Source organism: Chaetodon auriga, chromosome 9, assembly GCF_051107435.1.
Source record: "Chaetodon auriga isolate fChaAug3 chromosome 9, fChaAug3.hap1, whole genome shotgun sequence".
NCBI lineage: Eukaryota > Metazoa > Chordata > Actinopteri > Chaetodontiformes > Chaetodontidae > Chaetodon > Chaetodon auriga.
This window is the reverse complement of record NC_135082.1, coordinates 626,981-653,592: the sequence shown is the minus strand read 5'-3', so window position 1 is coordinate 653,592 and position 26,612 is coordinate 626,981. Positions and strand designations below refer to the sequence as shown.

General features: G+C 46.1%; 1 protein-coding gene across 8 annotated transcripts in view; it reads left to right on the top strand.

The window, feature by feature from the left end:
• rnf103 (ring finger protein 103) overlaps positions 1-26,612 on the top strand; it is a 109,857-nt gene that overhangs the window by 3,931 nt on the left and 79,314 nt on the right. For 6 of the 8 annotated variants that reach the window (XR_013077559.1, XR_013077558.1, XM_076738789.1 and 3 more), the window contains exon 2: positions 19,139-19,287. Coding sequence is in view for 5 of the 8 variants with exons in the window: in XM_076738789.1 (XP_076594904.1) it covers positions 19,139-19,287 (149 nt within the window). In the remaining 3 variants the exon portion in view is untranslated. Of the gene's footprint in view, positions 1-19,138; positions 19,288-20,576; positions 20,622-21,035; positions 24,120-26,612 lie in introns of those variants that run through there. The other 2 variants (XR_013077560.1, XM_076738790.1) reach the window with 2 other exon arrangements.

Genomic DNA, 26,612 nt, shown 5'->3' with positions numbered 1-26,612 from the left:
CTTCCATTTGCCAAATGCTCTATCAAGCCAATTAGTCAATGGGTTCTCAATCCCTGAGTGTTCTGCTAGTTCTTCAGACGCGGTATTATTTGGGAAATCGAGGGCCATACTGTTTTGGTAAGTCATCAATGAAGTAGCAGTCGGTTGTTCATGTAGGTGTCTCAGGTCATGTTATTAGGTCTTTGGACATTAAAATGAACGTAGTTAATTCTATCCACATTCTTATATATGGTCACCCACCAGAATAGGGATGATTCAAATCCCGCTGCAATTTAGTCTGCTAACTTGTATTCATCAGGCACACCTCTGGGAATCCCGATAGCATCTATACAGGTTGGAGAGTTTTGGTATAGATTGAATGTACCTCTTTTGTGCCTGTGTGAGTGGATAGATGCTAGGAAGTCACGATAGGTAGTAGACTGCCACAAGGCCACTTCAGATGCTGATGCTTTTCTGATTTTTATTGGCGCAATTAATGGTAGTATGCTACAAGTTCCTGACCAGTTAGGGGGGAGTGTATTTCTCAACAGGTTTCTGCCACAATACCATTAAACATCTGAACAGGCATGAGTAAGTGTGGTAGCATCTGTCCAATCTGTGACACTAATGGTAGTTACACACCAGTCATCTGGAATGTCACCTACGCAGTAGCCAGAGGTATCAAATCTGGTTAGACAGGTGTGGTTGTCCTTGACAAGTGTGAAAATTGGTGGGAACACTTTGGTGGAGCTAACGGGTAGGGGACCTCCAAGTGGAGGGCTGGCCTCGGGGAATAACACACTATGCAATTTTCTTTGGTAGCTACTCTGGCTGCGCTTACTACCCAATCCAACCAATAATTCTTCTGTGCAAAACGTGTCTCTATTGTTTGGGTGTCTGCAACAGTTAGATCAGTGACATTTGTAGCCACGGTCTCGTTGCTGGCCAATTGGGAGGTGTTGGTCACTGGGGGGGAGGGTTGTGAAGTAACGGTTATCACTGTGGGTTGAATTGTTGGTCATCTGTTCAGTGTCTGTTTCTTCTTTTCCTTTTTCAGTTTTGGTAGGTGTGGCTTCTACCTACCTAGAGAATGGCTCTACACAAACTAGAAGATATTTTTTACCTTCGGTTCTGTGGTCTGCTCCCATATCAGTAAAGTCAATTACTATTTCTTTCCATGGGGCATCACTTACTGGGAAGCTACCCAGTCCAGCCTTAAGTGAGACCTTTGGATTAAATTGATTGCATATCTCACATGACTGTACAAAATATTTAGTGATATCTTTGAGGTGGGGATGTCACCAATGGCGTGAAATGAGAGCTGTTACTTTTGAGCTAGCACAGTGACCTCTACTGTGTGCTTATTGGCATAGTAAGTTTCGTAGTCCAGCCGGAGCTACTATATTCCATCCATCCATCCATCCATCCATTTTCTCCCGCTTATCCGGGGCTGGGTCATGGGAGCAGCAGTCTGAGCAGACACGCCCAAACTTCCCTCTCCCTGGACACTTCCTCCAGCTCATCCGGGGGGATCCCGAGGCATTCCCAGGCCAGCCGAGCCACATAGTCACTCCAGTGTGTCCTGGGTCTTCCTCGGGGCCTCCTCCCGGTGGGGCATGTCTGGAACACTTCCCTAGGGAGGCGTCCAGGAGGCATCCGATAGAGATGCCAGAGCCACCTCAGCGACTCTCGATGTGGAGGAGCAGCGACTCTACTCTGAGCTCCTCCCAGGTGACAGAGCTCCTCACCCTATCACTAAAGGAGCGCCCTGCCACCCTGCCGAGGAAACTCATTTCAGCCGCTTGTATCCGGGACCTCATTCTTTCGGTCATGACCCAAAGTTCATGACCATAGGTGAGGGTAAAAACGTAACATCCTATTGGAAGATTAAAAGAGCCGTTTAAAATGGATTCACAAAGTGATTAGGGAGGGATCCTCCCAAAGAAGAACCTTTTGGGGGGGGGGGTTTCTAAAAGAATGGTGAAAATAAAATTAATAAAATCAGAAAATCGGATGGCCGATTCGGCACAGGGTGGGACCGTTTAAAGAGTGGTCCCCGACGCAGGTGAGGCAGCAAGAATATAGCGTAACTGAATTAAAATCATTTTCCTCTGTTTTAGTTTTATTGAGTTTTCCTTCATTCCCAAGGGTTTTTGTATTTTTGTATTTTTTTATTTGTTTGAAAGGGAGAGAGGACATTAAAATGACTGTTTCTTGTAAAAAAAATTTATATAAATATGAATAATTTAGTAGATTAATAAATTATAAATAGAATCATAAGATATTGGATTGATTGAAGGGATAGGCACAATAATAACACACACACACACACACACACACACATACATATAAAATTGTTCATATATACACATATATGTATATCGATATTAAGAATAAAAGAGGCATGCCTTCACATAATATTAAAATATATGATATAATAAATAAATAAAATCTGTTAGTAGTTATAAAAGAGGGGGATAAGTGCTTAAAATAAGTGCAGTCTTTTAGATGAAAAAACACACATATAAACAATAAGAGCGCTCTAAGGTTCAAACAATCCAGTGATAAATTAAACATTAAGATTGTAATAAACACTTTTAAATAAATAAATAAATTAGTTAAAATTCATCAAAGTAAACAGTCATAAGATATCTCTATCTCCTTTTTTAAGAAAAATTATAAAAAATAAAGGAAGAAAAATAGAAGGGGGGGGGGTATAAAAAGAGAGGTTAGTATTCAGTTAAAAATCAGTAGTGGATGGATCATTTTTAGAACTTTTCATTTAGTCCTGTAGGATGAATAGTGTTCAGTTGATGGATCCATCTTCTCTCTGCTGCCCGTCGCTGCGTCGTGGACCACCTCTGGTTGCTCTCCAGGCCCATGCTTTGGAGATTGTGGGGGCCATGCAGTTTAAAATGAGTATATAAAATACTTTTGCCGTTCTCGCTGTTCATCTTAAAAATGTGTTGTTTAATTCTTAAAATTAATTGATTGCCCGTCTCACCCACATACAATTTGTGGCAGGCCTTGCATCTGATTGCATAAATGACATTGTTGGTTGTGGGTTTCAAGGTCTGCCACAGGTTAAAACCAGTTTTTGAATAGGGGTTAAAAATGTTGGGGAGTCGGGCAAATGCAATTTCTGAGCCCAGAAGCGCCTCCTCTTTCCCGGTGCTTCTATTCAAATTTGTGTGCACCAGGATATCTTTTAAGTTTAAGGCGGAGATCATGCGGCAATCTCTCAATGGTTCACAAACGTCCCTTGTCCCCTGGAAATTCCCCCGGAGAGCACCCATCAATTTTGGTGTACTCTCCAAGTAAGTCATCACCAGGGGAGCGAGGGAGTCGGAAGGCTGGGTTGTAATGTTGTTATCGTTTTGGTTAGAGTTAAAGATGCCGCTGACCTCCGCCTTGATGCTACGGAGGAAGCGCTTCGAGTAGCCCCGAGGCCTCAATGCACCTAAGAGGGTGCTGGTGGCTTCCTCCACATGCTCCGGGAAGGTGCATATCCTATGAAAGCGGATCAGCTGGGATTTTATCAGACCTCTGTACGTGTGTTTGGGGTGGTAGCTAGACTTGTGGAGGAGAGTGTGGCGGTCTGTGTCCTTAAAGAAAACTTTAGTGGCCAGTAACTTTTCCTGGTCGCTGGAGCTGCGGAAGAAGACCTCTGTATCTAAAAATTGTACTGTGTTAGGCTGTAGGTTTTGTTTGAGTTTTATTTTGGGATGGTGTGTGCTGAGTGTGTTCAAAAAGAGAAGAAATTCTTGTTCTGTGCCCCCCCCCCAGAGGCCAAAGATGTCGTCCAGGTACCGGAGATATAGGAGGGGTTTGGTGGGTGATGTTTTGATTGCCGTTTCCTCCCAAAGGGCCAGATAGATATCAGCATAAGCCGGTGAATACTTCCGGCCCATTGCACAGCCGCACAGCTGGAGATAGTGTTTATTATTGAATTGAAAGTCGTTACAGGTGAGGGTGATTTCGAGTAACTGTAAAATTTCCTTGTCTGGTCTGGCTGGGTCTGGATATTTATTGAAAATGTGCTTTATGGCAGCAAGACCAAGTGGAGTTTCAGTATTAGTGTAAAGTGAGTCTATATCTATGGTAAAAAGAAGAGTGTGGCTGGGTACATGCATATTATTGATTTTATTTACAAATTCGTAGGTGTCTTTGATGTAACTGGGGTGATGTTTTGAAAGTGGGTTGATGAAATGGTCTATGTATTCGGTAATTCTGTATGATTCTGAACCACAGTCACTTATGATGGGGCAGCTGACCGGGACCACAGAGGGGACCGTCCACGTCTCAGGAGGCTTGTGTATCTTGGGGAGGAGGTAGAAGAGGCGAGGCCTGGGCTTATCAGGACCATCCAAATATTGTATTTGTTTTGCTGTGATAGGTTTATTATTGTATAGTGTTTGTGTAATGTCCCAAATTAATGTTTGTGTTTCTGGTTGAAGTGGTTGTGTAAGTGGTTTATAATAAGTTGTGTTATTGAGTTGTCTGTTTGCTTCTAATAAATAATTATTTAAATCCTGTAAAACAATTTGGCCCCCTTTGTCTGCCGGTTTAATGACTATGTGTGTGTTGTTACCTAGTGCTGTTATGATTTTTTTCTGTTCCTGTGTTATGTTTGAATGTCTATGTGGAAGGGGCGCCATTTAGTGAGTAAAGAATTGTTTTTATTGATTAATGTTATTATTTCTGGTGAAATGGTGTCTGGATGTGGTTGCCAGTGTGATGGTCCAGTGAAGGGCACAGGCTCACGCCTCCGTCCTCCCCTGAAATGATCTCTTAATTTCAGCCTCCTGTGAAAGGTGTGGAGGTCCCTCCTGAGGTCCGGTCGGGTGGGTGGATTGGGTGTGGGGATCAGGGCTCGAGACTGCGACCAAAATGGTCGCATATGCGACCTTTTTTTCAGAGTTTGCGAGTAAGACTTTCATCTGGTCGCGTTCATGCGAGCGCATCAGTTTTATGGCTCCGTGTTAGACATTGTGGTTGAAAGTCGTCCCGTTTTTCACTGGTTTAGTCAGCCGCCTCCACCTGCACTCTCTCCTGTTGAGACAGCGCCGTCGCGTGCACATAAGCCGTCGCGTAAACGCGCAGCGCACAGAACTTCAAGACACCAAGACTAGCGTTTCGCTATTCTCAAAAATGAAGGGGTCTGTTGCTGATTTTTTCCAAAAAAAAATTTGTTACGGGGTCGACACAATTTAAGCTGGAAACTGTGAAGTTACACAACGCCAGCATAAAACACAAAACCTGTCGGGACCAATGCATCACCCGAAACACTGAGCCCCTCCCGACTTTTTTTCAGCGGATGGATGAGAGTAATCGCTCATCAGAAGAGAACGAAATGGTCATTAAGTTTAACACTGCCTATAACATAGCAAAAGAGGAACTCCCGTTCACACAATTCAAATCCCAGATGGCACTGATGAAAAAATAAACGGGCTGAATGTGAACCCAACCTATGCCAATGACAAGGCATGTGCCCAGTTCATAGGAAAATCATGTGCTGGTGCGACCAACTGAGAAAGTTGGTCGCACCAGTGCTACCAGTGGAAAAGTTAGTGTAGAGCCCTGGGGATGAACTTGAGTCCTTTTTCCAGTATTTCCAGCTGTGCAGGTGTGAAAGTGATGGAGAGAGGAGAACAAAGGTTAGTGATGTTTGACAGGTGGGGAGTTGTGGATGGACATTTCTCCGCCGTTAACAGTTTAATTGTTCACACCAGTACCTGAACAACATCTGGACCGTCCGGGGGGTCCAGTGAATGTGATCCTTCGGGTCCGTCTGAAACAGTAAGGGATTGATTTCTGGTATGAAATTGTACTTGGCTGTAATGGTATTGTTAAGTTTGGTAATTAATTCTTTTTTCCGCGGTTCCAAATTGCCAGAAAAGTTAATGACAGGGATGTGGATGGTTGCATTAGGGAAGGTGATATGGCTGATTCTCCATAGCTGCTGAAGATACCCCTCCAGGTATCACTGTCACTACCCATGTGAGCATTGAAGTCCCCCAGCAGAATGATGGAGTCCCCGATTGGAGCACTTTCCAGTACCCCTCCCAGGGACTCCAAGAAGGCTGGGTACTCTACACTGCTGTTCAGCCCATAGGCCAAAACAACAGTGAGAGGCCGCCTCTCACCGCGGGCAACTCCAGAGTGCAAGAGAGTCTAGCCTCTCTCAAGGACTTGGGTTCTCAACTAATTCCGTCATTTGTGCTTGTCTGCTGTGCTTGTCTTGTCTCTAATCCAGCTGATGTTTCTTCTACAACAGCATATGATGTCATTAACGTGCCAGTCAGTGTATGATGACTGTGTCCGTTGCAATATAATGTCATTTGAGCATTTTTGACTGGTTCTTTGTGAAGGATTGAGTGTAGTTGCATTTCCTTATTAGTTTGTGCTACACAGTCATGATCTTGTTTGGTGTCCATCTGTACAGCCATATTAGCTCCCGCACTAGAGAAATGAATGTGAGGTTTGTTAAGTAGCTGTTGTGGGCCCTGAATTCTATGTGCTGCTAGTGTGAATGCATTGGAGTCAAGAAATGCTTTCAGTCCATGTGTAGTGTGTACAATAGTCTGGTTACCCATGGTGATGTGAGATGTTTTTTGTACTGCTTTTCCTATAGCTGCTACATGTGTGACACATGTAGGGTGTCCTATTTCCACATTATCCAACTTAGAGCTATAGTACATCAACACTTCCTGTCTGTTGTACTCCTAAAATACTCCTACTGAGTATTTTGGGGTATGGAGAGAGCAGGCTGTGTGCAGAGCAGTATTAATGTCAACAAAAGTATTATCAGTTGATGTTTTGGCGAGGTTGTGTTATCTTTTGGCTCAATACATTGTGTCTCTAGAGGAGTCAAGGACTTAACTGGCATTTGATGTTTTGGTTGTGCAGAGGACAGTGTCTGAATGGAGAATTTGACGTCTCCCACAAAACACTGACAATTTGTCAAAAATATTTCTGCCCTTTTTAGTTCTTTTTCTGCCTTGCCTCTCTGCAGCCTTCCTGCCTCCTGTAGCTTTGCTTTCACCTGGTCCACACTTCCTGTTGCCTGCTTCAACAACATACTAAAATCGCTTGGTTTTGGTGGAGCACTTTCATATCCTCCAAACATTCCCTTCATTTGCATTTGCCTAGTCCAATCTACGAATCGAAATGTTACGAATGTAACTTCTGTTCCCTGAAGGAGAGGAACGAGGTACAACACATATTGTATGGGATATCACGCCCCCGCGTGACCTGACTGAAGACATCTCTACTCGCGCCTTTACGGCAGATGACCTGTGGTGACGTATGTGAGGCCCCGCCTGCACATATATACATGCACCACCACAGTCATCCTTCAGTTCGATAACCACTCTTCACCGAGCCCAGCTGTGCAGCGGGGCAACGTAGTGTTGTACCTCATTCCTCTCCTTCAGGGAACAGAAGTTACATTCGTAACATTTCGTTCCCTTTCAGTTGATTCACTCGGTACAACACATATTGTATGGAACATGTATACACGCCCCGCAGAGCAGCCACCGAACCAGAGCCAAACCTCCAATACTCTAGTGCATCGTAGACCCAGCAGAAAGGACAGAGTGAGCCACTGAAGGGGCTGTCATGTCCAGACGATAAAATCGAGCAAAAGTGCGCGGTGATGACCAACTGGCTGCAGCGCAGATATCACTCATAGAAACCCATTTAAACAAGGCCCATGAGGCCGCCATGCCCCTGGTTGAATGTGCCCTTACACCTTGGGGCAACGAAAGACCCCTGCTGCTGTATGCTTGGGAGATAGCCTCCACAATCCAGTGGGAAAGCCGCTGTTTAGACAGTGCCTTGCCCTTAGCCGGATTAGCAAAACAGACGAACAACTGGTCCCATAAACGCACACCTTGGGTGCGGCCTATGTAAGTGCGTAGTGCACGCACAGGGCACAAGGAATGTAACTTCCTCTGCTCCTCAGATGCAAAAGGAGGGGGACAGAAGCTCAAGAGCTCAAAAGCCATAGAGCTATAGGCTGCGGGGATAATCTCAGGCAAATACGCCGCATTCAGGCGCAGCGTAACCTTAGATCCATCCTGAGTGAACTGGGTACAAGAGGGATGCACAGACAAAGCATGAAGGTTGCCCACTCGCTTTGTAGAAGTCAAAGCAAGTAGCAGTGCAGTCTTGTATGAAAGAAATTTCATATCTGCAGACTCAATAGGCTCAAATGGGGTCCCACAAAGAGCCTCAAGCACCAACGCTAAATCCCATGAGGGAACGCTGGGTTTAAACACAGGCCTCAGCCCTGTGGGGGAGGGACAGTCGCCCTCTGGCGTTCCGGAGGGGAACAGCAACACTGGTCCGCTCCGCCTCATTTGATTTGCAATGCTTTGAGAACAAAACGAAACCTTTATTGAATGCATATTTATATTCATGCAGTGAACAACAGGCACCATTTTTGGGGCACTTGTGTGTGAGGGAGTGTTGTGCTTGGGAGACTGTGTTTGGGGCCTGCAGCGCCTCACGGGACTGGACCCCTGAACAGAACATAAATGCAGCCTTTTCGGCGGCAACAACGGAGGGGCAGCAGTGTCTCCCTGCTGTTGAAGTCCCTCTAGAGTCGACCCTGACACTAGGAACACTGCTTCTTCTTCCTCCAGGGCGCTGAACCCTTCTGGAGACCTGGTGGCGGACCCTTGCTCCAGGCTGATGGGCGTTGGCTCTGGCCGGTTGTCTGTAGCTTCACTGGCTGGGAGATAGGGGGGTCCGGATGTGCAGTGACTGTCTTTCCCAGGACTCTCTCCACAAACTTGACCCGCCTTTCCAGGGTTGAGCTCCAGAGCTGGTGACAGTACTCACAAGACCCGGGCTCGGTCAACGCTCTCCTGGCGTGGACAATTCCCAGGCAGACGAGACAGGCTTCATGGAAGTCCTTCTCGTGCAGGGTGAAGCTGCACCCATCAGGACAGGGGCGAACGGAAGACTTTCCCTTCGCTTGCTTAGGCTGTGTGCTCATACCGAGACACAATGAGCCAGAACAAGCAGGCGAAATCAGTGCTCCGCGGGTAGCAGAAGCTAACACCAACAGGGGCAGTTAAGCTAATTTCGGGTCGGCAGTAGCCACAACAAGACCAAGCTAACCAGCAGCAGCTAATTAGCCTGACTCGATAGAGGTGTTCTTAGCGAGGTTAAGAGCGTAAGAACTGAAGGATGACTGTGGTGGTGCACGTATATATGTGCAGGTGGCGACTCACATACGTCACCACAGGTCATCTGCCGTAAAGGCGTGAATAGAGGTGTCTTCAGTCAGGTCAGGTCTGTTCGCCCCTGTCCTGAGGGGTGCGGCTTCACCCTGGACGAGAAGACAGTCACTGCACATCCGGACCCCCTCCTCTCCGGGTCCAAGGACCCGGCTTCGTCCGAGTCCGGTGGCGAGGAGCTCTTGGTCGGAGACCCCATTGAAAGCTGGGCAGACCACATGGAGTGTGCTAGCGAGGTAGCGGGGTTGGAGCCGGCTCCCCTCAAGGGCGCTAACCAGCCACTACCCGGGCTAGCATGCTATCATGATGAGGAGGACGTCCTGGACATCGGTCTAGACGTGCATGGTTTGTTGGAGGATGAACAGGAGCCGTTGTTGTTGGGTCAGTACGCCGCCGCTGCTGCGCTGGTTGACCAGGCCGACACATCCTTCCTCTCACTGTACCATCGTGCAGCTGAGAAATTGGAAGTGGCTTGGCCCTCTCCTCCACCAGCTCAGAAACTGTCGCGGTTCTCAGGGTTTTTTCTTCCTCCTGAAGCGACGACCGTGAAGAACAGCCTGCCCATGTTCCCTGATTTTGTCGCAGAGCTCACCTCGACATGGAACAAACCGCTGTCTACCCGCGCCACAGTGCCCGGCTATGGTCAGTTTTTGGACCTGGATGGGGCTGAAAAGGCTGGTTTGGTCAACCCCCGCCCATGGAGGCGTCCCTGGCAGCCTATCTGGCCCCAGCCCAGAACCACGGTGTCGGCGGTCCCACCACGCTCCCGTCGAGGCACTGCAGGTTCTCTGCGTCGCAGCTGGAGAAAACTTACCGTACTCAGGCGAGTATGGCCCGTGCACTGAGCTCTGTCACAATGCTGCAGACATATCAAGCGATGTGTCTGGCGGAACCCGGGTCACGCATGCCTCCCGACAGTCCACTGTCCCCTCTCCTGAACGAGGTGCGAGTCGCCACGGATTACATCCTCCGTGTGTCCCACTGTGCAGCGCTTTTCCTGGGGAGAGGGATGGCTTCCACGCTGGTGGCGCAGAGACACCTGTGGCTGACTCTCTCTGACATTCCGGACCGGGACAGAGCGGTCTATCTGGACGAGCCAGTGTCGGCTGAGGGTTTGTTCGGTCAGTTGCTCGACGCCATTCAGGCTAAGTTTGAGCTGAGAAAAAAACAGACCGAGGCTTTGAGCAGCATCATCCCCACATGTGATGCTAAGCCCAAGCAGCCAGCCAGTCTGCACAAACCAGCACCGCCGCCTCCTCCCAAGAGGACTACGCTGCCCGTGAGTTCAGGTCCCCAGCCAGTGAAGCTACAGACAACCAGCCAGAGCCAACGCCCATCAGCCTGGAGCAAGGGTCCGCCACCAGGTCTCCAGAAGACTTCAGCGCTCTGGAGGAAGAAGAAGCAGACGCGTACTTTCACGTAGCGATTCACCCGGACCACAGGCAGTTTCTAAGGTTCGCATTCGAGGGCATAGCCTATGAATACCTGGTGCTGCCGTTCGACTTGTCACTCGCCCCCGAACATTCACCAAATGTGTCAAGGTGCCGTTAGCCCCGCTCCGGGAGAGAGGCGTTCGCATATTAGCCTATCTGGATGATTGGGTTCTTATTGCAAGCTCCAGAGAGCGAGCAGCAGCTCAGCTGTCACTGACACTGTCGCACATCCAAACGTTGGGTTTTTCAGTGAATCTGCAGAAAAGTTCACTGACACCGAGCCAACGATTTTCTTTCCTCGGTTTGGAAATATGCTCCGGTTCAAGCCGAGCGCGTCTGTCAGAGCGCAGGGCGGCTGCGTTTCACCACTGCCTCGCTCAATTTCAGTTGGGACGCAAATTGCGTTTCCGGACGATTTTACAGCTGACAGGCATGATGACATCTATGATCGCTGTAGTGCCGCTCGGGCCATTAAAAATGCGAGCGTTTCAACGGTGGACTCTATCTCACCGGCTGTGCGCGCCACGTCACCTCCAGAGGAGGCTGACGATAACTCCGTCTTGCATGTCGGCTCTTCTCCCATTGAGAGAACCCGGTTTACTGCAACAAGAGTCTCCTATAGGGAGGGTGCTTTTCCGCAAGGTGGTGTCCACAGACGCATCCCTGAGGGGGTGGAGGCCGCTGTGCGAGGGCGTAGCAGTGAGAGAGGTTTGGACGCCGGCACAATGCAGGCTCCACATCAACCGCCTGGAGCTATAGCGACCATTTTAGCTCTGAAGCATTTTTGTCCCATTCTGACAGGCCATCATGTCCTGATCAGGACAGACAACACAACGGTGGCACGCTCCCTGCCCCTGTTGAGACTGTCTCACTCTCTGTTGCTCTGGTGCAGTACTCATTTTCTGTCCCTCAGGGCCACACATGTTCCAGGGCACTTGAACCTGGGGCCGGACCTTCTCTCCAGGGGAGGTCATCTGGTGAGGGAGTGGAGATTGCACCCACTGGTGGTGTCTCAGATCTGGGGTCGCTTCGGCAGGGCAGAAGTGGATCTTTTTGCCTCCAGAGCAAATACCCACTGTCCCCTGTTCTTCTCCATAACAGACCGCAGTGCTCCCCTATGAACAGATGCGCTAGCACACACATGGCCCAACACACTGCTCTATGCATTTCCCCCAGTGGAAATGATTTTGTCTGTTCTGGAGAGGGTGCCCCAGCAGGGGCTCTCCCTGATCCTGGTGGCCCCTCGCTGGCCGGCGAAGTCGTGGTACACAGAGATGATCAGTCTGCTAGCGGCAAGCCCCTGGCAGCTACCTCTTCGCAGGAACCTGATTCACCCATGCCCAGAACTGTGGCGTCTACATGCCTACCTGTTGAGAGGTCCAAATTAATAGCTCAGGGTCTGCCCCCAAATGTGGTGGTGACAATCCAGAGTGCGAGGGCATCATCTACTAGGAGCCTATATGCCTACAAATGGCGGGCGTTTGAGCAGTGGTGTCAGGACCGACATGTACTCCCATTTCAGTGCTCTATGGTGGATGTTTTAACATTCCTTCAGGAGCTGCTGGATAAGGGTCTGTCTTTCTCAACAATTAAGGTCTATTTAGCAGCTATATCTGCATGCCATATTGGTTTTGATGGAGTGACGCCAGGCATTCACCCTCTTGCTATGTGCTTCCTGAAGGGAGTCTGCTGGCTGAGGCCTGTTTAAACCCAGCGTTCCCTCATGGGATTTAGCGTTGGTGCTTGAGGTTCTTTGTGGACCCCCATTTGAGCCTATTGAGTCTGCAGATATGAAATTTCTTTCATACAAGACTGCACTGCTACTTGCTTTGACTTCTACAAAGCGAGTGGGCGACCTTCATGCTTTGTCTGTGCATCCCTCTTGTACCCAGTTCACTCAGGATGGATCTAAGGTTACGTTGCGCCCGAATGCGGTGTATTTGCCTGAGATTATCCCCGCAGCCTATAGCTCTATGGCTTTTGAGCTCTTGAGCTTCTGCCCCCCTCCTTTTGCATCTGAGGAGCAGAGGAGGTTACATTCCTTGTGCCCTGTGCGTGCACTACGCACTTACATAGGCCGCACCCAAGGTGTGTGTTTATGTGACCAGTTGTTTGTCTGTTTTGCTAATCCGGCTAAGGGCAAGGCACTGTCTAAACAGCGGCTTTCCCACTGGATTGTGGAGGCTATCTCCCAAGCATACAGCAGCAGGGGTCTTCCGTTGCCCCAAGGTGTAAGGGCACATTCAACCAGGGGCATGGCGGCCTCATGGGCCTTGTTTAAATGGGTTTCTATGAGTGATACCTGCGCTGCAGCCTGTTGGTCATCACCGCACACTTGTGCTCGGTTTTATCGTCTGGACATGACAGCCCCTTCAGTGGCTCACTCTGTCCTTTCTGCTGGGTCTACGATGCACTAGAGTATTGGAGGTTTGGCTCTGGTTCGGTGGCAGCTCTGCGGGGCGTGTATACATGTCCCATACAATATGTGTTGTACCGAGTGAATTGACTGAAAGGGAACGAAATGTTACGAATGTAACTTCTGTTCCCTGAAGGAGCCATTTTGGAATGAGCTAAATTTGCATGAGTAGAGGTATTTTGATCCTTGATTTTTACACACTAGGGAAATTCTTAGTCTGTCTCCACCATGAGCAGCTTGTCTCTGTGCTGTAATTCTGCAGCATATAGTAGGGCTTCTTTCAGTGTACTGTTTTTTTGTTTTTTTTTGAGCATCCCTTCACCTATTCTATGTTTGCCTTTTGTAGAGTGGGGTTGCCACCTGATACAATTCTCTCATGTTTGGCAATGCATCCATTTTTTTTTTTTTAGGCCTATTTTAGTTGGCATATTACAAAAATAACTAACTTCTTTGACTTAACCAGGTACTGGCTCTTTGGTCATAGACCCATTCCAGGTTTAGATTAGATTAGATAGATTAGATTCAACTTTATTGCCCTCTGTTGGGTGGTTGTCACCACCCGTTGCAGGGCCTTACGCTTAGAGACTGTGCAGCTGCCATACCATACTGAGATGCAGTTGGTCAGGATGCTCTCAATGGTGCAGCGGTAGAAGGTGACTAGGATCTGACTAGCCAGGTTAACTTTCCTCAGCCTTCCCCACATTTTCCCAGGGTACACAGTATTACTGTGACTAATTAAAAATCACTTTGCAGGGCAGCGTGACAAGCGCACAATTCAGACAATCAATGCTCACGGAAGGAAGCACCAATCCTAACTTGTAGCATACCAGAATGACAGGGAGAAACTCAGCTAAAAGCCTCTACCAAGCATTGCCACCCAAACGAAACATAATTCATACCCCAAGAAATTATATGTGCATATAACAAAAACACGAAAATAGCGCACGTCAATGGTACTGCATCTGCTGATTTCACCACTTCACGCAAACCACACGTTATTTTACTGTATTATTTGCATTCCATCCTTTTATGAGAGCTAAGAACAATAGCAAGCAGAATAAAGGCTAAAAAAGTGTTTTCAACAAAGGAGTTTCTCCGTATGCTTGGACGAGATAATACTCTGCCCAGATGCGCTCAAATGAGCACCTGGACATACCTGTGTTAAACATCTGTAAAACTGCTCAGGTTCTCAGACACCTTCTTCTCGATTAAAAATTCAACCAGATACATTGAGCGCAGTGGACTTCATTTTTGTAATGACGATGCTACAATTATGTTAGGCTCTTACAGACCTATATGCGCAGCATTTTTTTTAAATGACAGTAATGAAACTGATACCGTTGCTATTTTTAGATATACCTGATTACCGGAGTACTGACCAACCCTAGTGACTGCAGCCTTTGGTTTTCCTGTACTCCATGATGAGCTCCTTGGCCTTCTTGGTGTCGAGGGTCAGGTTGTTGTCAGCACACCACATCACCAGCTGCGGAATCTCATCCCTGTAGGCTGACTCATCATTGTTGTTGATCAGGCCTATCACCGTGGTGTTGTCTGTGAAATTGATGATTGAGTTGGAGCCATGCACAGGTATGCAGTCGTGGGTGAAGAGGGAGTAGAGGAGAGGGTTCAGCACACAGCCCTGTGGTACGCCGGTATTCAGGGTCAGGGTGGCGGTTCTGCTGAGTACAAAATGCACGTTGTAGGTGGAGAGCATGAGGGGCTGTTCATCTGGGTGGGGCTGGTTGTTTGTTGTCCCTGTCGAAGCGAGCATAGAAGTTGTTGAGCCCGTCAGGGAAGGAGGCATTGCTGGTTGGTGGGGTTATCATTTTTGGCTAATAGTCTGTGATGGCCTGGATGCCCTGTCAAATGTGGCGGGGTCGGCGTTGTTGTGGAAGTGTTCCTCAATGCGTAGCTTGTGAGCGTGTTTAGCTTCCCTGATGGCCGCTCCCTCTGGCCATACTTAAGCGGTTTTCACTGCTGGCTTCCCATGTTTGATGAGTGGTGTGTACTTAGGAACAATGAGAGGTGATCAGATTGTCCCAGGTGGGGGAGGGGGTCGCTTTGTAAGCCTCAGGAATGTTTGTATACACATGGTCCAGGGTTTTGGCTCCTCTGGTGGGGCAGGAGACATTCTGGTGAAACAGTCCTCAGGTTGGAGTGGTTGAAGTCTCCAGCAACAATAAAGGCTCCATCAGGGTGTGCAGTTTGTTGTTTGTGGATAGCAGCATACAGTTCTTTCATTGCTAGTTTAACATTAGCATCCGCAGGGATATAAGCTGCAGTTATCACAGTGGATGTGAACTCTCTAGGCAGATAAGAAGGCCTGCACTGGATCATCAGTTATTCCAGATTAGCAGAACAGTGATAACAGAGTCTGTACACCAAGTTTTGTTCACGTAGATACACAATCCTCCACCCCTGATCTTACTGGAGTGCTCTGCCGTTCTGTCCACTCTGAAGACGCGGCGTCCCTGCGGCTTTATCACGTTGTCTGGGATGTTTTTGTTAAGCCATGTTTCACAGAAAATCATGACGTTGCAGTTCATAAACGTCCTCTGTGATGTGATCAGGAGGTGAAGTCGTACCTCGTACATTTTGTTTGCCAAAGACCGAACATTGGCGAGGAAGATACTGGGTGGGATTAGCCGTAGATTAGTCCGGTTCTGAAAGGGATCTCCACAACTTGAGGATTCTGAAGTAGCTGAATTTACCATGTCTTGGCTGGATTTGCCATGTCATCTCTGATGAGGGAAAAAAGAAAAAGTACGTTAATTTCAGAGAATCCACTATGACTGATTATCTGGTTACTTTGTACTTTGTGAACAATTATGTAAAACCTGTTTGCTCCTCTTATCAAGGTTCAAGTCCCAAAGGGCCAGCACTATTATTATTGTTGTTGTTGTTGTTGTTGTTGTTATGGCTCATATTGCTGTCGTCTGGAATCAGCTAAACACTAACCTTGGCCCAATAATTGGAAAGGATGTACAAGCGCTCCCCAAGAATTATGACCCCAGTCGCCCAGATGGTAATTATTGAAATGCTGAAAGCTCTGTGTTTATAAACGTTTGTTATTGTTCTGTCTCCCTGTTTGAACAAAATTTAACAAGTTGACGTGACTTTGCTCATCTTTGTGACACCTGAAAGCCGCTTGTTGCTGCTTGTGACTTTAATTTTGGCCCATTGAGCTACCCTCTTCTGTTGACCATTAAAGGGCTTGAACCAGGAATCGTGGCTGCAACTTTTTTTTAATTTTGATTTTTATCTTATCAGTATTAGAATTAGGGGGCTTCTGTGCAAATGAGAAAATGCATTGCTTGTTGTTAGATAAAGTTAAGTCATTTAATAGCTGAGTGGTCTGATCTTTAATTGGAATTTGAGAAGTGATTTCCCCAATGTCAGCCACGCAACCCTATGGTGATCCATCTCCCTATCAACAAACCCATAGCAATGAGTAGATCTAAAGTGATTAACCCTCAAACTGGTAGAACTCAAAGTTGGTAAGTCAAAGACCCACGTTCCTGTTAGCATCAAAATTGGAAAACCATGTTAAGATATCAATGGTGGACAGTGATCAATTTTCAAGCAAGAGAGAGAGAAAAGGCATAACAAACAAAATAAAAGTATCAATAGCAAAAAAAAAAAAGTAAATCAGAAGTAGATTAAGTAGGTCATTTTTGTGAGTATCTAACACTACAGTTTCAATGTACAGCAACACATATTTACACACATTCACAGCATTATAAGTAAGCTCATTAAGTATTGGCTATTTGGACTGTCATCTGTTGCATTTAAGCTTTGTCACATTCACTTAACCAAACATCCATGTATGTACACTGTAGTTAATCCACTTAACATACAGCATAGCAGAGGAGGTGTCCCTGAAGTTGGGAGGTGTAGCATTTAGTTTTCGCCGACTGAAGTACACTCACTGCTTGGGCTGACCATAGCCAGTGCTTCTCAGACACAGAGGAGGAGGGAACTTCATAAGCAAACAATGGCAATCGCATGTTGAGTAAGCCGTTTAGCATGGCTCTGCACAACCAGTCCTAAGAACATACTCTCTCAAGACAAGTAACAAGTACTTATTTCTTTACAATTTAACACCCTTCAAAATTTCAGTTAATGGCGTTTTTTTTTTTTTTTTTTTAAATTCCAAATGTTCAAAATGTTCTCCTCTGTAAAGAGTCATAGTGATACTGTTGAACACAATTTAGCAGTTGTGGTGGTGAAGAGCACTCTCTAATCCTACCTTAAAATTGTGGTCCATGGCCTGTTTGTTTGTTCCTTCCAGAGAAATTTCATGTTTTTGATAATACAGTATCACTATATGTCCAACTAGATTGTAGTTGGGGATAAGGTTGTGTGGATGTATGCCTAGCCTTCTCAACAGGGATATTTCTTTCCTTTTCTCTTTTGAGCAGACATCTGCATTTTGCCTGGAGGCCTTTGCCTGCCTTTTCTTGTATTACTAGAGCAACTCCATTTTCTGTGGTGAGATAGTCATTTGTAAGATTTAGCAGCATGTTTGTCTAGCTTCCCGACAGAGATTTTTCTATCCTTTGTTTTTTCCAGCTGCCATCTGTATTCTGCCTGGAGGTTTGTACCTATTTTTTGTTTTATTACTAAAGCTACTCCATTCTCTGTGGTGAGATTTCCATTCGCTAAGTAGTATACCATGTGGGGTGAGGGGTGTGAAATTTTTTAGGTGTGAACCTATGACATGGATTGATATATATATTGGGTGGTGGAGGGTTCTCTCCTGTTAGCTAGGGTGCTGATGGTGAGCCATTAGAAGAAACATTTGTCACTGTGGGACAAGGCTAAATGGCAATGTTGTGGGTTGTCTTTTATCACTAAATATTTTACTGTCTATATCCCCTAGCATGGAGCTTACATTTGTACTCTGTAATCGCCATCGCAAAGGTTATTCTCCTTTCACCCAGTGCTTCATACAACTACTGAGTTACTTGCCATACTTTGGGGTGACAGTGTGCACTTTCTGTACTGGCCTGAATAGGTTGCTCTGTCAGATACACCCAATTAGTATTTACCTGGAGCTCTTTCAATCACTGTGATATATTTGAACATCCTTAAAATATAATTTCTACCCTTAACATTGGGTGACATTAGTTTAACGACTTAAAACCTGCTGGTCAAACAAATTTCGCCTCTTATCCAAAGGGCTTCTTCAGTTCTAACTGAGTGGTGGGGAGTCTCAGGCATTTGTCCTCTCGCAGGATCATAGCTCCACCCAGCATCATATGAGTTGTTAGAATCACATGAGTCAGGGTGTGGCTATCACAATAGGTGTTGATGGGTGAGAATGGGTGGGTGGGTTGTCATGTGACAATTGGGTCATTTGAGTCCTGGTGTGAATGGCTGTTAAGCTGCCTGGGGAGAGATCTCAGGACTGCATTGTATGTTGCTGATAAGTGGTGTCTTAGACCACCTCCTCTGTTCAGTGATGATCTTTCCAGTTTTATGCGGTTGAACATCCATCCATTTATTGTCCTGGACAAATGGGAGAAATTGTGGTCAAATATTATTAGTGTCTATAGGCCATATTTTCCTATGTCTTGTGCCTAAGTGACAAATGGGTTCAACAATTTTTGAAATTGCTCCAATATTGAATGAGAGTGCTGCAGCCGGCAGCCACTGCAATGCAATCCCTCCATGCATTTGTGCACCGTCAATGTACATCCACTGAAAATGCTTGTTTTTGCCACTGACAGGCTCAGATTGTTGTTCTAAGTGTGTGACAGCATTGTGGAAAGGATCCCAGCTGAACCAGTTACTTTCTGCAGTTACTTTCTACTTGCATCTTTTACTGACTTAATTTCTATTGTGAAATGAAAAGCTGAACAAATTTTAGGGAAAATTGCAGTGTGAATGGTATTTGTTAGAATTGGAATAAGAGAAATTGGAATCAGAAATGTATACATTACCTCAATTTAGTAGCAAATGTAATGTTTTTAAAATTTATTAGGATTGGGTTTGGGCAGAAAGGTTCTTAGCCTTTTTGCGGATGATGTTTTATTATTATTATTTTTATTCCCCCACAGGAGAGTTGACACAGGGGGAGCTGTACTCAGCCATCAAGAAAGAGAAGGAGCAGACAGAGGCAGGAGATGCCACCACAACACACTTCAGTGGAGAGATGCACTTCTATGAATTGGTGGAAGATACTAAAGATGGGATCTGGCTGGTTCAGGTAAAAGCACTCAATAACAATTTATTAAAACAGTACAGTTAGGGTGAATGATTAAGTGGTCATGGCAATGATTTCGCTGTCACCAGCGGGTAAATCACACCATCTCTCATCAGACACGTAATTTCTAAACATTCACCTCTAATCACCTAATCACCCATTCTAGACTGGATATATAACTATGCTGTCTTGATTTTGACTATTCTCTTTTTAATCTGCCTCTGCACTTATGGAAGTGCTATATTCAATCAATGCAATACGCCTTCAATGCAGGTTAAGATGTACAAACGCAGCCAGAATATTGTGAGCGAACATCTTGAATTCTGGTTTACATTGTGATTGGATGTTAGCCAGGAGTCAGTTTCACAAAAGTAAGTTGTGAGCACTGCTTTCACATGCTGATTACCGATTTGTATTTATCTGAAGGATCTCTATCTGAGCCAATTCCCTTCTCCAATTTCCCTGAGGGGTCCTCCCAAAGGGATCAATAAAGTCCAATCTAATCTCGGTAGATTCACATACTGTTTTTTGTCCACCTCAGCCAGCTAGTGTTGGAGCGCTGCTCTCCTTTATGACATTGACACTGCACTGACCCTTCTCACTTTATCGTTAGAAAAGCTAAGTGTAAAAAACATTCAGACGGCAGCCTTTTATTTTTAGTTGTCACTGATTGTCATGTTTCAAAATGATAAATGTTAGGTCATATCACAGGGTATCCAGGGGGTAGTAAAAGGTAGTAAATGAAATGAGCTCAAATTAAGGCCATTGAAAGGTAGTAAAAGGTAACAAACACAACGTGACTTGGTAGTAAATTTTTCGTCACCCCTTCAATATATTGTGACTTTTCCATTGATGCTGATTTTTTGTTTTATGTTCGTTTAACTAAAAACTAGTACCACCAGCACCACGACAGCTGCAGCAGACAGGCAGCAGACCTTGCTGTCTCCAACGTCAGCGCTCAGAGCTGAGGTTCTGTGGTGCCTGAACACCACAGCCAAGCATCACTGATACTCTTCGAATGACAGTATTGGGGAGCTATTCCAAAGCATGTTTACAGACTCCGACATAGCCAAAAATTTCGCGTGCAGCAAGGATAAGACTGCATACATCATTTGATTCGGCATTGCGCCACATTTTAAGAAGTTGCTTGTAAATAGTGTTAACGATGCGGGGCCATTTGTACTGATGTTCGATGAATCTCTGAACAAGTCAGCAAAAAAAAAAAGCAATTGGATATTCACGTTCGCGTGTGGAAAGATGACCCTGTGACGTCTTTGTACTTCGGATCACAGTTCCTTGGACATGCAAAGGCTGAAGACTTGCTACAACACATCAAAGTAAGTTGATTTCTTATTGTTTTTCTTTCTTAGGCCTATTTGAACATGTTCATAATGTCATAGTTAAGCTACAGGCCACAATCCACAAGCATGAGTGTGTGTAATGACTATGTGTTACTCAGAGACCTGGCCTTTGCCCTTGATGTGGTTGGTGCATTTGTGTGTGTGTGTGTGTGTGTGTGTGTGTGTGTGTGAGTGAGCGAGCGAGTGAGTGAGTGAAGGGGTCTATGTTAACATTTACAGATGAAGGATTTGGTTAACATTTCTAAAAGATGAATACCACAGAATAGGACAAAATTGATTGACAGATACTTACTGGGACATGGCTACAATCTAGCAGAGTTCTATGAATAACCAAAAATCCTGGACAAATATTTATTTTTAATAAATTTTATGCTTTGTGACAATTCACAGGAATGTGTTGCACAACTCAATGTGAGACACTTGCTGTCAGTCAGTATGGATGGCCCAAACGTCAGCCTGAAAATGCTGGAGCTCCTTCAGAGTGAGCATTCAGAGCTTCATGGGGATGCACAACTCATCCGTGTTGGCAGCTGTGGTTTGCATACCCTCCACAATGCCATGAAGGCAGGATTCACAACATGGCAGGTAGACAAGCTCCTGCGGGCCATGCACTACGTTTTCCACAATGTTCCTGCGCGTAGAGAAGATTACACCAGCACCACAGGATCCTCTACCTTTCCCCAATCTTTCTGCGGCCACCAGTGGGTGGAAAATGTCCCTGTGGCTGAGAGAGCTGTCGACTTTTGGCCCATGCTCTTAACATACATTGATGCTGTTGAGAAGAAAAAGGTGCCAAGCCCCAGCACTGCCTATTAGGACACAATTTTTGCAGCACATGGCGATGATTTTATGGTACCGAAACTCCAGTTCTTCTTGTCAGTTGCAAGAAGCTTCAACCCATTCCTTACTAAATATCAGACTGACGAGCCTGTGCTGCCCTTTTTGGCTAAAGATCTGACAGAGTTCCTGATGGTAATAATTGTAATTACTGGAGAGACTCATTGATTCATTTGAATGTGAAAAAATTGGACCAGTTGACAGGTGTGGCTTGATTACTAACAGTTTTTCTTGTCATTTTACGGGTTTACTGCAGCGATTTGTCAAAAGGGAGCTTTTAGAGGACAGAGGCCCGCTGCAGCTGATCAAAATGCAGGTGTCCGAGGAGAAGAACTGGGTCTCTCTTGAAAATGTTGACATCGGCCTGGGTGCTGAATCTGCCATCAAGGTAATTTTTGTGCAGATTATTTCAATATTGTGTGCTGTGTTATTGGCACAAATAGGAAGTATAAAAAGTTGAGCAGACCTCTTGTCAAAGCTTTGCTTCAAACTATAAGGGGTAGATAATGAACGAATAATGAATGATGGCCATTATTTAACCACCTCTGTGGTAAGCAATATAGCTATCGTGATTGTGTGGTTGATAATGGACAACTTAAAGGTGCAGTGTGTAGAAGTTGGCAGCTTTTCGCCGAACAGAAACAGTAGACATAGGATATAATCTTTATATATGTATGTGAAGTATGTTAAAATAAATGTACAATAATCCCCATAAAGCTTTTGTTTGCTTTTTACAAAGTTAGAAAAAGCTTTTTAAATTTACATTACCGCGGGTCCCGTTTATGGAGGCTGACTTACTGAATCGCCATGTTGTCTACGGGCAGCATTTGCGGACAGAAAGAGCGACCACCTCATTCTCGCTCCTGCTACATTGCTTGAATAATTGTTTTTAATTAGTAGCATGTACAGTTAATGATCCTTAATGTTCTCTATTTGTTAGGTCCTACAGAGAAAACCAGGATGCAAGATAGGTGAGCTTTCGGTGCTCAAATTCAGGCAAGAGTGTTTGCAGTGCCTTGTGAAGGTGGTAGGAAAACTGCAGGACAAATGCCCCCTAAAGTTTCCTATGGTTAGGCACATCGCATGCCTTGATCCCACAAGAATCCACCAAGAAACAGAGAGGTGCATCAAGCAGATGAAAACTGTAGTGCAGACGTTCCTGCAGGGCAAGCAATTGACGGGTGGCATTCCAGCTGGTAAGAAAATATATATATGTAGGGACAGTATAAGTGGAAAGGTCATTCAAATGAAGGCCATGTTCGAGGGGTGTCATTGATGGTATTCTGCCTTTTTACCCTGAGGTCTGCAGAGTGTTAACTGTTTTACAGTTATTAAAAATTACTGTATGCACTTTTGACTCTATGAGAAGTTGTGTTATTCTTCTTTGTCAATGGGCAGTTAAGCAGTTGACTGTAATGTACCTAAATGTCATGAATGATTATATCTTAATTTCCTTATCAATATTGTAGGTGATGTCATCATTCAGCAGTTCGCAACCTTGGCCTCCATGGAAAGAAGAGATGAGCGTTTCCTGTCCTTTAAACCAATGAAGGAGAGACTTGATGTGTTGTTCTTTACACAACTCTCAGCACGCCTTACCCTGACTTGCTACGGTTTTGCAAGAGTCTCCTTCTTCTGTCCCATGGACAAGCCACTGATGAAAGAGGATTTTCAATCAACAAAGAGGTGGAAACTTGTAACCTCCAGGAAGAATCCCTGGAATCACTGCGATTAGTCTGTGACCGGATCAGCAGTCAGTGGGGGTGTTTTAAAAGGACAAAGGAGCTCCTTGCCTCTGCCTCATCTGCAAGATCTCAGTGCAGACTGTACCTGGAGAATGAAAGAAAAAAAAGGAGAGTGCTGCACATGCTCTGAAGAGGAAGGCAGCAGAGGAGGAGCTGTTGGACCTCAGAACCCAGCGTCGGGTACTAAGCAGTGTCTGTGAGTCACTTGAAAATGATGCAGATGGGTTGGCCGAGCAGGCTGAGGGAAAGGCCGGGTCCAAAAGGGCTGAACTTATCACTAAGTCCAACACACTTCGTAGAAGACTAAAAGAAAAAAAAGAAGAGCTCTGCCAATTGGAGGAAAGGATTGAAGAGAAGGCCTCACAACTGAGACTCTTGTGACTGTGCCTCTCTCTCTCTCTCAATCTCAATCTGACTGATATTAAATTGTATCAGCTGATGAATACTGTACTTGTACAGGTAAAATTGTTACAACTTTTCCTAAAATTGCAGTGGAATTTTCATTTTTGGGCATGTTCACACTGCCATCTGATATTTGCATTTCAGTTGTTGTTATTTAACTTACTTAAGCTGCTAAATGTTCTCCCAGCTGATTCTTCAGTTTGAGCATTTGCCATGTTATCAATATTCTATTGCGAATAAAACATTGGCTTTTGAAATTTAAAAGTCATTTTGTTTATATCCTTAAAAAATCAAATGTCCCAAGTGTTCTGGAAATGAGTTTGGAATATTTATTTATTATGTGTGTGATGTTTTAGTCAAGACAGCGTCACACTTATACCTTCAAGTAAGTGGGATAACGTTTTGTCTTGGGTGAGGGATGGGCCATCATCATGCATGGGTCAGTGCTGCGCATCCACCCCTCCCCCCAAAAAGGCCGCTGCTCGATGTCGTGTTGGTAGTAAAAAATATTGTAGAGGTAGCAAAAAAAGGTAGTAAAAGGCAGTAAATTCAACTCGAGGATTCCTGTATTAACCCTGTATCGGCTTTGACTGATTGACATTAATTCTATGAGAAACTGAGAAACAGAACAAGATGAAACTAGGTTGTTGTCAGCTTGTCTGTCTGTACTCAGTCAAACTTTATTTTGAGGGTCTTGCAATGAAGCTGGTGATATTGAAGGGTCTGGAAGTACGGAACACAATGATTCTTCTACCAATTGAATCACCAGATTTCCACAATGGCCCACACAAAAATAGAAAAAAATTGATGTCTCATTTCATCTCATCTTCAACTGCTTATCCGGGGTCGGGTTGCGGGGGCAACAGCTTCAGCAGGGGACCCCAAACTTCCCTTTCCCAGGCCACATTAACCAGCTCTGACTGACTTCCCAAGCCAGTGTGGAGATATAATCTCTCCATCTAGTCCTGGGTCTTCCTCGTGGTCTCCTCCCAGCTGGACGTTCCTGGAACACCTCCCTAGGGAGGCGCCCAGGGTGCATCCTTACCAAATGCCCCCTGGGCAGATTGACCCGTAGATCGAGAGCTTTGCCTTCTGGCTCAGCTCTCTTTTCGTCACAACGGTGCAGTAGAGGGAACACAATACCGCCCCCTCTGCTCCGATTCTCCAACCAATCTCACGCTCCATTGTCCCCTCATTCGTGAACAAGACCCCGAGGTGCATGAACTCCTTCACTTGGGGTAAGGACTCATTCCCTACCCGGAGTAGGCAATCCATAGGTTTCCTGCTGAGAACCATGGCCTCAGATTTAGAGGTGCTGATCCTCATCCCAGCCGCTTCACATTTGGCTGCAAACCGATCCAGTGAGTGCCGGAGGTCACAGACCGATGATGCCAACAGGATCACATCATCTGCAAAAAGCAGCAATGAGACCATCAGCACACCGAACTGCAGACCCTCCTCTCACTGACTGTGCGTTGATATCCTGTCCATGAATGTCACAAACAGGATTGGTGACAAAGCACAGCCCTGACAGAGGCCAACCCCCACTGGAAACAAGTGCGACTTACTGCCGAGTATCCGAACATAGCTCTTGCTTTGGGCGTATAAAGATTGGATGGCCCTGAAAAATGACCCCCTCACCCCATACGCCCGCAGCACCTCCCACAATATCTCCCAGGGGACCCGGTCATATGCCTTCTTCAAGTCCACAAAACACATGAAGACCGGATGGGCATACTCCCAGGCCCCTTCCAGGATCCTTGCGAGAGTGAAGAGCTGGTCCATTGTTCCACGGCCAGGACGGAATCCGCATTGTTCAATCTGAGGTTCGACTATTGGCCGAACCCTCCTTTCCAACACCTTGGAGTAGACTTTACCAGGGAGGCTGAGTAGAGTGTTACCCCTGTAGCTGGCACACACTCTCTGGTCCCCTTTTTTAAACAAGGGGACCACCACCCCAATTTGCCGCTCCTTAGGCACTATCCCAGACTTCCATGCAATGTTGAAGAGATGTGTCATCCAAGACAGCCCCTCAACACCCAGAGCCCTCAGCATTTCTGGACGGCTTATCAATCCCCAGGGCTTTGCCACTGCGCAGTTGTTTAACTACCTCAGTGACTTCCACCAGGGTACTTGATGCTGATCCCCCATCAGCTTCTAGCTCTGCCTCTACCATAGAGGGCGTATCGGTCTGATGCACGAGTTTCTCAAAGTGCTCCTTCAACCGCTCGACTGCCTCCTCCGTTGAGGTCAACAGTGTCCCATCCTTACTGTATACAGCTTGGATGGTTCCTTGTTTCCCCCTCCTGAGGTTCTGGACGGTTTTCCAGAAACACCTTGGTGCTGACCAAAAGTCCTTCTCCATGGCTGCTCTGAACTCCTCCCACACCTGCTGTTTTGCCTCCCCTACAGCGGAAGCTGCTGCCCGTTGGGCCTGTCGGTACCTTGCAACTGCCTCTGGAGTCCTCCGAGCTAACATATCCCGGAAGAACTCCTTCTTCAGTCAGACGGCTTCCCTGACCACTGGTGTCCACCACAATGTTCGAGGGTTACCACCCCTTGAGGCACCCAAGACCTTTAGACCACAGCTCTCTGCCGCAGCTTCAGCAATGAGCACCCACTCAGGCTCGATGCCCCCAACCTCCACAGGGATGCCAGAAAAGCTCCGCCAGAGGTATGAGTTGAAGATCTCTCGGACAAGGGCCTCCTCCAGTCGGTCCCAGTTCACTCGCACCACATGCTTGGGTTTACCAGGTCTGTCTAAAGTCTTCCCCCACCCTCGGACCCAACTCACCACCAGATGGTGATCAATTGACAGCTCCGCCCCTCTCTTCATCCGAATGTCCAAAAACATGCGGCCTTAGGCCAGACGATACGATAACGAAATCGATCATCGACCTTCGACCTAGGGTACTCTGGTACCATGTACACTTATGCACGTCCTTATTTGCGAACATGTTGTTCATTATGGACAGTCCATGAC